Source organism: Trifolium pratense, linkage group LG5 (assembly GCF_020283565.1).
Source record: "Trifolium pratense cultivar HEN17-A07 linkage group LG5, ARS_RC_1.1, whole genome shotgun sequence".
NCBI lineage: Eukaryota > Viridiplantae > Streptophyta > Magnoliopsida > Fabales > Fabaceae > Trifolium > Trifolium pratense.
In genome coordinates this window covers 37021674-37034363 of record NC_060063.1, presented here as the reverse complement: position 1 = coordinate 37034363, position 12690 = coordinate 37021674, and the positions used below count along the sequence as shown (strand labels likewise).

Sequence of the window (12690 nt, the reverse complement as noted above, 5' to 3'; positions counted from 1 at the left end):
TCTTTTTTTTTTTTTTTTTTTTGTGTGTGTGTTTGATGGAACTCTCAACCTCACTAGGTCCCTCAAGAAAAAAGCTCTAGATACCACTGTTGGTTTTTTTTTTTAGAGGAAGGAGGAATACAACTCACACAATTTTATTGATATTATCATCCTTTAAATACATGAAAAACATAACATAAAAAACATAAACATAAATCAGAATTAAACTACCTTAAATTTGTAACACACCAACTAATACTCATAATTCCTATATATAAAACTAGTAACAATAGGAATCCTAAGAAACTCAATAAACTCTATTAAACTATAATAATAATATTGATTCAAACTTTCAACACAATTCTTATGTGGACCTTATGGAAGAATAAAAATAATTTAGTCTGGAAGATATCCAGCCCTAGGACCGACTAATCCAAGGGGAAGTGCCACACAAACAGGCTTCGAAGCACACCACCACTGGGAGAAATGGCGCAGCAGCAAATGCATGAGGATTCAATCACAACATGGCAGCCACCAATACATGGTAAAGTAAAATGCAATGTAGATGCTAACTTCTTCAATAATGAAGGTTCATGTGGTTGGGGTTGGTGCATTAGAGGGAACAATGGACAATTCATTCTTGGGGGCTCAAACATTATTTATAACAAGGGGGCAATGGCGATTATTACATGATGAAGGGGTGTTAACAGGGGAGGAAATAGATATGAGGGTGGGAAGGACAAGATTATTGGGTTCATGTTTGGACATTGAAAAATGGATTAATCACACAATTTAGATAGTATTTCAATACATGGCTTGTGGTGAGAGATTTGAGGCCATCAAGGTGGAAAGATCATAAGCAAGATAGTATGATATTGTGGAAGAGTCAACCTCGTGATCTACAATCATTTCCTGGACTTGTGTTAGCTATTTAGATTTTTTTTTTTTAACCCTCTTGTTCTCGGCGAAAAAGGTTCCGGTAATCAAGAGTTCTGCCGCAAAATAATTAAAATCTAACTAAGAATTATATTCACCAGGAATCGAACTTGAATTCTCCTGAACGATTCATCCTAAGAGAACCTCATTAACCACTTAAGTACAATGCATTGGTTAGCTATTTAGATTTTAGACACAATTCATTGTTGTGCTTAATTTGGTTATGTAATGTATCGTGAATCTGGTTTTAAGGATTAAACTTCATTTTCATATTATTATTTTATCGATTTTCTTATTATTTTTCTTTGGTACATATCTATTTTCTTATTTATTTAGGATTATGACTTATGAGTGTGTATATTGCTATAGATGATGAATTAGTGTTCAGTCATTTGCATCCGTTAAAGATACAATAATGAAATTACTGCACAAGTTTGTTACATAGTGTAACTGAATGAATAAAAACTAATAGCCTATAAACTTCTTATACACACTTAGCTATATTATTCTATATTCTCTAATACTCCCTTGGAGAATCTGGACCAGACTTGCTCAACTGGTGCTTGTTAAAGACTTTGAGTTTGTCCCTTAAAACACAAAATTTTGCAACAGAAAGAGGCTTTGTGAGAACATCGGCCCATTGATCTTGGGCCGAAACATGAGACACAAGTAGGCTTTTGTTAAGAACTTTTTCTCTAACAAAGAAGATGTCAAGCTCCATATGCTTAGTCCTATGATGTAGAGTGGGATTATGGGCTAAAGAAACTGTACTCAAATTATCACAAAGAATTTTTGGAGTATGAAATTGACATCCTAATTCAGTGAGTAAAGTCTATAGCCATAGTATTTCTGATGACAAGTTTGCCAAACTCCTATACTATGCCTCAGCACTTGACCTTGCTACTAGAGTTTGTTTCATGGACCACCATAAGACCAAGCTAGGACCAACATAGATACAGGCTCCAAAAGTAGATCTTCTGTCATCTGGGTCAAAAGCCCAATCTGCATCACAAAAGCCAATAAGTGTCAAAGGCTGACCTATAGGAGCAGCCTGAATCAGCAAGCCATATTGCAGTGTTCCACTTAGATATCTAAGTATCCTCTTTACTGCCTTCCAGTGTTCTTCAAGAGGATTGGAGAGAAATTGACATACTTTGTTGATATAGTAGGCAATTTCAGGTATGGTGAGTGTAACATAATGCAGTGCCCCAACAATAGAACGAAACAGGGCAGGGCCTTCAACTGGAACAGACCCTACTTTGGACAGTTTAAAATTAGACACCATAGGGGTAGACATACCATTGGTTGTAGCCATGTGGGCTTTAGAGAGATCTCTGATATACATTGTTTGAGACAAAAGCAGAGCACCATTTGCGAAGTGAAACACCTCAATTCCCAAAAAATAGTCCAATGTACCTAGTTGTTTGAGGGCAAATTCAGCATTTAGCTTGGAAATAAGTTGCTGAATTTTTGGTAGTGAGTTACATGTGATGATGATATCATCATCATCATATACCAAAACTATTAAATGTAAACCACCAGTCTTCATCATGAAGAGACTTGGGTCACATTTGCCGGATGTAAATCCATAGGCAATAAGAGCATCCTTTAATCTGTCAAACCAGGCCCTTGGTGCTTGCTTTAGGCCATATAAAGCTTTGTTGAGCTTGCATACCATGGTTTTGTCAGAAACTTCAAAGCCATGTGGTTGTTGTATATAAACCTCTTCTTCTAAAATTCCATTCAAAAAAGCATTATTTACATCTATTTGTTGGATATGCCATTTGTTTGTCACAGCCATAGTAAGAACAGTTCTCACAGTCACAGGTTTAACCACTAGAGAGAAGGTTTTTGTAAAATCAGAACCTGGCTGTTGATGAAATCCATTGGCTACAAGTCTGACCTTGTACTTTTGAATATACCCATCAGGGTTTTCTTTTACTCTAAACACCCACTTGCAGCCTATAGGTTGTTTATGAGCAGGAGGAGGTACCAAAGTCCAAGTATTATTTCTAAGAAGAACATCATACTCTTCCTTCATGGTTGTAACCCAATGGGAGGACTGAAGAGCCTGCTTAACACTAGTGGGCTCAATATGAGTTACAAGTATGGTGGGATTGTGTTTGATCTTTGATCTTGTGAGCATAGGATGATTGACAAAGGGTTGTTTAGGGGGCAGAGGAGGTGAGGGAAGGCTAGATTCAACAGATGAAAGGGAGGAAAAGATATGTTGGGAGGCATTAGACCTTTGAATAGGTGGAGAGCTAGTGGTAGAATCATTATGTAATGAAGTGGAGGATGGTGGCGTGATAGGTTCAGTTGACATATGGACAGTAGTTATAAGAGTAGGGTGCAGAACCTCAGTTTGAGTATGGATAGATATATTGGGAGGTGAAGTATGTGTTGGTGGATCATGTGTAGTATTATGAGAGGATTGGATGGATGATTGTGTTGGTGTAGCTGAGGGTTGATTAGGAAAAACAAAAGGGACAGAGGAGGAGGAGGATGTGACAGATGGTGAAGAAATCAAGGAAGCAGTTTGAAACAGCTGGGAATAAGGAAATTTTTAAACAGAACATCCTTGAAGATGTATATTCTTCCCTCTGGACTAAGACACTTATAACCTTTGTAGACAGAGGAATACCCTAGAAAAACACATTCTTGGGACCTATAGGCTAGTTTAGTAGTGTGATAAGGCCTTAAGAAAGGAAAACAGGCACAACCAAATACCTTTAATGACTTGTAATCAGGATGTTTATTGAGAAGAACATAGTAAGGTGATTTATTGTCAAGAACAGGGGTAGGCAGTCTATTTATAAAAAAAGCAGTTGTAATGAAAGCATGGTCCCAATACTTTAGAGGAATATTGGCTTGAGATAGAAGGGTAAGACCTGTTTCCACTAAGTGTCTATGTTTCCTTTCAACTAAACCATTTTGATGTTGAGTATGACGTATGAGGACAAGTCAACCTATGAATGACTCCTAGTTCAGTAAGAAATTTGGTGAAAGGTCTAAATTCACCACCACCATCAGTTTGGACAGTTTTGATCTTGCAGCCAAATTGCAATTCAACCATGGATTTAAAATGAATAAACTTGGTTAGAGTTTCAGATTTAAGTTTTAAAGGATATACCCAAACAAACCTAGAGTAGGCATAAACACAAGTAAGAAAATAGGTATAACCAGAAGAGGATTTAGTAGGAGTTGGACCCCATAAGTCACAAGTGACAAGTTCAAAAGGCGTGGCGTAAACAGTAGTAGATGAGGGAGCATGTAGTCTATGACTTTTCCCAAGACAATATGCAGTACATAGAGTGTTTTGAGGTTTAGATGGAATAGTAACATTACACAATTTTAATGCTTCTCTAAGTGTCTCATGGTGAGGGTGTCCTAAACGTGCATGCCACAAATCATACAAAGAATGAGACATAACAACACAATCAACTTTATTATCATTATTTGTTGTAAATTGAGAAACATAAGCAGTAGGAATGAAACTACTATAAGTAGGAAAAGAAACAGAGTTACACTGTTTGGAAGTTTTATTCAAAGCAGAGATAGAATCTAAAGGAGAAGCAAATCTATATAGGCCATCAGCTCCAACAATGCCATGTAGAAGCACTTCAGAGGTAGCCTGTGATTTCACAAGACAGAAAGTAGGGTGAAACTCAAAGAAAACTTTATTATCTTGTGCAAATTTAGAGACACTAATTAGATTCTTAGTGATAGAGGGAACTAAAAGGAGATTGTTTAGGGTAAGGCAAGTGTTAGGGTTGGTTTTAGATGTAAAACACATTGAACCTATAGAGTTAACAGTCAAACCTTGTCCATTTCCCATTAGAACATGATCAGAACCAGGCAATGAAGCTGCATCAGATAAGTTGGAGGCATCAAGAGTGACATGGTGAGAAGCACCAGAATCAGGATACCACCATTGATTGTTAAAGTTGGAATTCCCACCAGTAAGCAAGGCCTGAGGAGCAGGAGGGCGCTGAGGCCTAGGAGCAAAGCCATAGCCATAAGGATTTGGAAAGAAGGATGGATACTGAGGTGTCTGATATTGAGAGGGTCTAAAGCCATAGTTAGGCAAAGTTGGAGCATGGCAATAGTGACAAATTTAGGCATCATGATTATTCTTGTGACAAATTTGACAAGTCACACCACTACCTCTGCCATAACGTCCACCACGACCAGAACGACCACCGCCTCTACCATAACATCCTCCACGCTGAGATTCATAGCCTCCTTGATGTCCATGAGAGGTCACATGACTAGTACTAGAAGGAAATGAAGGATTAGCAGATTGAAAATTCTTACCAGTAGAGCTATTCTGAGACGAATCAGAGGGAAGAAGCTTGCGCAAGATTAACAGTTGCGGTTTCAGTAAGACTCTGCTTCTTGTTCTTTTCAAGCCTGGTTTCATGTGCTAGAAGATCATATTCAACTTCATCAATCGAGACTGGCATGGATTTGCTCGAAATCGCAGCAACAACTGAATCGTAATCTTCTGGAAGCGCATCAAGAACGATTTCAATTAGGTTACGAAGCGGAATAGGATCACCAACCGAAATCAACGATTCCTTGATAACACGAACGCGTTGAATGAACTCAGCGACGGTGCGATCTCCTTTGCTTAGGGTTCGCAATTCCGATCGGAGCTGACGCGCTTTGGTGGTGAGCAACATATCAAAGTGACGATGGATCTCATTCCAAACTTGCCACGAAAACGTGAGATCTACAACCTTCGAGAGAAGCGTGTGCGAATCGGAGATAGTAGAGAGAAGCCACGTGCAAATCAACGCATCGTGTTTTTCCCATTGTTGATGAAGAGGATTAACCGTACCTGCAACACGATCTTCGTTGGTTAGTAATTTCTCTGGAACAACCGGATCTGTGATGTACTTTTGCAAATCAAGACCTCGAATCACTCCAAAAACTTGTTTCCACTGCTTGAAGTTCGAATCGTCAAGCTTGAGCGAAATTAGGTTTGCGATCTTATTCCCTTGAAAGGGATTTTGGTCCGCCATGGATCAAAAAGGAAAGAAAAGCTCAAGATACCATGTTAAAGATACAATAATGAGAGAGAAGAGAGAGAAAGTGAACTTTATTAATGAATTGTTAGTTACCAATAGAAGTATCTGTCTTATATATAGAACAGAATACTGCACAAGTTTGTTACATTGTGTAACTTAATGAATAGAAACTAATAGCCTATAAACTTCTTATACACACTTAGCTATATTATTCTATATTCTCTAATAGCATCAAACTATTATTAGGTCATTATAAACAGTATTCAAACTCTTAATATTTCAACATAATATCTTGAACTTGATTTGAATTTGTCTGTTTTACCAATATCCACTACTAAATTCCCAAAAGTTTGAAAATGTAATTCATTGCTTTAGAGAAAAGATTGATAACAGAATTGTATTTTGGAAAATTCTATCTTTGCTAGCTTATCATTACCTACTCCCTTGATTTTCATTTACCTCAACAAGGAGGACAGACTACAAGTATGCTCATATTTGCATCATGGTCAGTTATCACTAACCACGTAAATTAAGCGATTATCAAGACCCGGATTAAAAAAGAATAACAATACACATAACTATGACAAAAAATCAAATTCAAGTCGAATGCATGGCTTCCTCACAAGAAAGAATATTCATTCATTTGAATGCTGCAATAGCTCTTGTTTTCAATCGTGTAATAAGCATACTTCAACTGTATTTAAGTTGTTACCCACAAGCTTGTTATAAGCCCAATTCATGAGCTTGCAAGAACCTACTACGGATACTCATGACTCGTTCAATTATTTGCTGCCATCTTCTCCACCGTTGATAATCCTTTATAGCAATAACAGATAATCCCACCCAAATATCCCCCTCAATAATAAGAAACATTTTTTATGCATATTTATCAAAAAAAAACATCACAGCAAGGTCAGCAATGCAAGGCATTTGACGGGCAGAAACTAATGTAGCATTCCGCGTGTGACAAGGGTTACTCCTAAAGTATATTATACATCCCGAGGAATTAAGATGAGCATAAAAGCTGAGCAACTGATACAAGAACTCCTCAAGCAAAGAAAACAATATCCTTGAAGTCTCTTTAGCTGCAAGGAAAGAACAAGACAAAAAAAGAATTGAGAAACAGCACAATATGCTAAAAGAAATATGTTACGATTCAACCAACAACAATGGTTGAAGAATAGAATGAAAGATAGAAAGAACCAGAATGGATCTGTTATTGAATAATTCTCCTTCCAAGTGTTTCCTCTTTCAGCAATCAGCACATGCTCAATTCTATTTGGCAGTTTGGCCTATAATCCCTCTTCGTCTCTATCTATTAGGAACCCAAAGACGAGATTCAGCCATTTTACTACCATGGGAACTATCCCTTTTCTCTATTTGCTCTCTAATATTGCATTTATAATCTGATCTCGTCCTTTGTAACTACCCGTCTATCCTAACATTCTCATCTTTGTAACACCATGTTTACTTTAATGACGGTTCTTTACTTCCCAACATTGAATCGCATACAATATTACAAGTCCAATGAGATGTACGGTAAAAAAATTGCAACTAGAGTCAATGAAACATGCCATAACTATTTTGTTTGTCTTCTCTCTATTTTTCCAATCAAATATCCTTTTTTCCCAAACAATGCATCAAAGACAATTTTCTAAACTCATAATATGTTTCGAGTTATTTAATCTTTTAATTTTCATTGAGAGCGGGCAGTGTTGAGAATTTGCAATTGCCACAGCTTGTAAAGGAATCGTGAGATAAGTTCAAAAGAAGGCAGAGCATGTTCGTGACAACTGACAAAGTAGGATGGATTGCAATGACAAATGAACAAAGACACGGAGAAAAATAATTAGGAAAAGTTCAATTGGTAAGGTGTTAGGAACCCCACAAAATTGTAAGGAAACAATGTTGGAAAAAATGAAAAGAATCTAGTAAGTGTGCTACCGAGAATTGAACAAAAAATAGAGAATAAAATTCTCCCCAAAGGTTTATTATTCACAGAGGATTATTCCTTACACTCAATAGCCATCAAATAGACATAATCATTTTTCCCCATTCCCTCTATCACTTTAATTAATTGACCCCTCTCTAGCTTCCCTAATTACTTTTTGCATCCCCTTCTGTTCTGTCCTAACAATACCTCAACCCTGAAATTCAACCTTATGCTCAAGTTTAAAACTGAAAAATATCAGAAACATATCTTTGAAATTACTGTGCAATTCATTCCAAGATCTCTAATGCTCAACTCAACAGTGCATCCAAGGTTTATACATAATGGTTGCCATTGACTCATTGAGTGATCATCTATGTGGCTGTCCCATTCTATTATACTATTGCTGAGGCAAGAATTTTGCCGGGGCACTATTTCTATTCCATAGACTTTGGTATAGCCCATTAAATCCAAAAATACACTTGTCTGACTAATTTCCCCATTCAACTCTGTCTTCAAGAGTCCAATGACTGACACCAGTTTGGATCAGGCCCTTTAAGTTTAAAGTTACACCCCTCTTTACAGAATGTTGATTCCACCCCCTTGCTTTTTGGCTAGTTCCAATACCTCCACTTCAGCCCTACCAATTGCCCTCTCTTAAACTAGTGTTGTCCCTCCACATATGTGCCAGCAAGCCAAATATTTGCCATATAAATGGCAGATGACGTTGCGGCCTATGCCGAATAGATTAAAAATTATCAATATACTAGTATATGTATTATTATGTATATATAACATGCACAAAAACACATCAGAAATAAATATAAAATACGAAAACTATCAACATAAATGAAGAGCATTGAACCAGATTGATATAAAATATAGTAAGTCACAACCACATAACTACAAAATTATAAAACAGAATTAAAAAATAACATAATTAACGTACCCTAAGAGTTCCTAATATCCTAAAAGAAGGCAAACTAACATAACATACCCTAAGAGTTCACTAGAAATGCTATTTATTACGAAAGCCTCGCTCACGAATAGGTGTATCATTAAGCGGCTGAAATCTCGGTGAAATATGAACCCAAGCATATGAATTTTTTGATAGATAAATATTTTAAGAAAGACCGGGAAAAAAAAAAACATTGATATGGCTTTACAACCAGTTCTAGGAGGATGCTCTGCTCTCTGCATCATAAAAGCAAAGCGACAATTGGTAATTGATAAACAAAAACTTTTTGCTAGTGCCAAGTTTCGAACCAAGTATCTCTAGGTTGCAAAGTGACTCCTCAACCAAGTGGCTACCTTTATGTAAGGTAATGTTGTAATCTCCAACAAAAATTGAACATAAAATAAGATGAATAAGAAGTTAAAGGAGTTAAGGGTCCAGGGGTTCAAGTCCAGGTCAAGGGGTTCAAGTCCTGGCAAAGATGAAAAATACTAATACTAACAACGAATTACTAACTTTAGCTGTTTCAAAAAATAAAAAAGAATAAGAATAAGAACACATGATTAGTGTTGGTTAGTGTGGTTTGGTTTCAGGAGGTTCAAATGAATGTAAAGTGTAGCTATGGTTTTTATCCTTTCAACTAGCTAGAAGCAACACAACATAGATCTAAGATCCAAAACAACCAACAATAAAGGCTACAACAAACTTGGTCACGAAGGATCTCTAAGTGACTTTAATCATTCAATTCAAGATTATCCGAGATAAGGGTAAAAGAAAAGGCCCACTTGTAATAGCCATCTCATTCGCGTGTTATTGTGGTGTTATTAAGCATTTTTCATTAACATATCCCAAGAGTTCCTAATATCCGAACAGAATTCAAATTACTGAAGCATGACATTAAAATTATTAATAACAAATATTTATATAAACAAATTAGATGTGCATGAATAAATCAGAATGTTGTTGTTGTAGGCATATGTGTGAATATGAAAAGTAAAACTCACTTGAGCAATACACCTTTACAAAATATAGATTGTCAAATTTACTTCACTATTTAGAGCTAAATTTGACATCCACTTTCACTGGCATAAACTAGGGTGTAATATTTCAATAAAAATACAATAATCATGTGAACAAGTAATCACGTCCTATAAATCAATGTATAAATATATCAGAAATCCTGGTACATGAAGCACAAATGCAATTTCTCTTATCTCATTCATAGAAAACTTCCCACACACTGCTAATTAATTTATCAAGCAGTAATATAACACGGGACAAAGGGTTTTATATAAACTGTATGCCGCTCAACATAATCAACACTCAATAAAAAGCAGTGATAATAGTAAAAGTATTTCAATCCATTAAAAAACACTCAATCAATTCTAAATAACATAAAACTGAATAGATGGTACACATATTGCATATCCTATGCCGAAATAAAGAGTTACCTTCATGCTACAACACCAAAGTTATTCAACTTTTCACAGTGAGGAACAGGCAAATTCCTATTCCAAGTGCGGCGCTGAAGCTCCATTTGACAATAACGACGAAGCATATTCTTATAATCCTTTATAACATTATCCTCAATGGCCTCACGAGCCGAACTTCCAACCGGATAATTAGCATCAAATGCCTGAGATTTCACGAAAAACTGAACCCCATAATCCTCAGTAACCTTTAGAATCTGGTAAGACTGATTCTTCTGCAAGGAATATTCAGGATCCGTAAAGGGCAAGTAAGCAAGCAACACAATGATCAACAATGGAAGAAGCTGAATCAACAACATAAGATAATGTCCTCCACCCTGAACCTCATGCCTCTGATGATGACTAGCCATCCCACCACCACCGCCCCGAGTCCTATAAGCATGATTTCTCCGCCCATACGCATCCGATTGTCCAAAAAAAGCTCTAAATATCTCATCAGGATCAAATTCATCTTCGAAAATATCATGAACCGTGGTACCCCTTCTCCTCCTTCGCCTAAAATTATTATTAGGCTGATTATAATTCGAATCAACTTCATCAACCAACCCACCTTGATCATAATCCCTTCTAGAACCATTATCACTCAAACACTTAAAAGCCTTAGAAACTTTCTTAAACGCATCTTCTGAACCCGGCGCTTTATTCTTATCAGGATGAACCTTCAAAGACAATTTCCTATAAGCCTTCCTAATCTCTTCAACAGAACAACTCTTCTCTAACCCTAAAATCGAATAATAATCACTTTTCCCTTTAATTTCCCGAATCAATTTAACATTCTCTTCCGTGTAATTCTTCTCTACATTCAAACCATCCTCTTTGATTCTCCCCGACTTATCCTTCACCGGCAAGGTGCCAGCGCCGGAGGAAGAAGCCGTGGACTGAGAATCGAGTCGTTCACATTTAGTGAAAAGGGAATCAAGCTGTAAATCGCGGTTTAAGCGTTGAGCAATTTTGATGAATTTGAGAGCGCGATCTTTGTTACCTGAAGCAATTGCTTCTTCTGCGATTCGAATGGATCTTAATGCTTCGTCTTTGTTACCTTCCATGGCGGAAAATTGAGATCGATTTTGACCTAATAATTTGAATTCGAAATTTGAGTAATAATCATAATCCAGTCAGTAGCAGAAAATAATAGGTCAAAAATTCAGAAACCTATTAAAGAAAATTAAAAAGGATTACCAGATTCGGTGGAATGGAATCTGAGATGAGAGAAGGAACCAATGTACCAAAGCAAAGTTATAACGAAAAGTTGTTGTTTCAAGGTTTTTCCTGCTTAAACTGTAGTACTTGTTTTCTCAGCTGTGTTTTCAAAGTTTTTTTTGACCGTAAGCTGTGTTTTCAAAGTTTAATAACTACGGATTTTAAATTATTTGTTTTTGGTAATAAGGGCCCGTTAGAATAGGATAACTATATCATATCCTGCCGTAATCCAGTGTTTGGTGATACAGCAGGATATGATAAGTTAATCCTGAAGCTTATCTTATCTTGTCTCTCTAGTTATAATTCTTATCCTGAATTTGAGCTGGGTTAGGATAAGAAAAAAAATTATTGATTTATTTTATAAAATATATTTTAAAATACATAAAATAAAATTAATAAAATATAAATAATAAAATAATTAATTTTTAAATATATATGTGATTTTCTCACAGGGGTAATTTTGTAATTTAAATATTCTAAAAAATCAAAATTTTACTAAAATTACAATATTTTAAAGTAAAATGATTATTAAAAAATTGACAAATAGGGATATTAATTTAAATTTTATAAAAAGTTAAATATAATTGTTTTGCAATAGTAGTTTTATTATTTACGTATGAGATATATCATATATTTATTTGGCTTCTCTAACATGTATATATTATTGAGTTATTTATTTGATCATGATTCATATGAAAAATTAAACTTGATTATTTTCTCATGATTTTTTTTTAAAATTATATAAAGTTATTTGATTACTTATTTATATTTTTTATTTAGAAAATTCAAAGTATTACAAAATAATTTTAAAAAAATAACAATTGTTTTACAAGAGTAATTTTGTCATTTAAATATGTTATATATCTTATCATATTATTATGAGCAAATATGTATTAAAAATAAAATATAATAGTTATCATGTTTGTTATCCTGTGTGCACCAAACACAGGATATGATAACTGAGTATAACTGTTATCCTGCTGTTATCCTATCATATCATTATCCTGTTTTATATCCTATCCTGTCACTATGCTATCTTGTCCACTAATTTTTGAAATATATTTAATTAAACCAGTACCAATTAATTATTAATATGATTAATTACTATTAAAGTTTGGAAACAAGACTCTACAAAAAAAAAAAAAAAAAATTGGAAACAAGATCATT

The 12690-nt window shown here is 35.3% G+C and overlaps 1 protein-coding gene across 3 annotated transcripts; it reads right to left on the bottom strand.

Moving 5' to 3' along the window:
* Positions 1–6563: 6563 nt before the first annotated feature.
* LOC123885264 (chaperone protein dnaJ 49-like) lies at positions 6564–11663 on the bottom strand. 3 transcript variants are annotated; one of them, XM_045934539.1, is made up of 3 exons: positions 11503–11663; positions 10285–11395; positions 6564–7033 (listed from the first exon to the last, which is right to left on the bottom strand). In XM_045934539.1, exon 2 carries the CDS (start codon positions 11367–11369, stop codon positions 10287–10289), a length of 1083 nt encoding a protein of 360 aa, XP_045790495.1. In that variant the 5' UTR covers positions 11370–11395; positions 11503–11663; the 3' UTR covers positions 6564–7033; positions 10285–10286. The 3 variants fall into 3 exon arrangements, with proteins under 3 accessions (XP_045790495.1, XP_045790497.1, XP_045790496.1); XM_045934541.1 differs by lacking the exons at positions 6564–7033; positions 11503–11663 and adding an exon at positions 8192–8612 and having other exon boundaries at positions 10285–11496; XM_045934540.1 differs by lacking the exon at positions 6564–7033 and having other exon boundaries at positions 9980–11395; positions 11503–11655.
* Positions 11664–12690: the final 1027 nt, after the last annotated feature.

Excerpts from the sequence above, each read along its gene's own strand:
- LOC123885264 (XM_045934539.1), bottom strand. The coding sequence starts at position 11,369 with ATGGAAGGTAACAAAGACGAAGCATTAAGATCCATTCGAATCGCAGAA.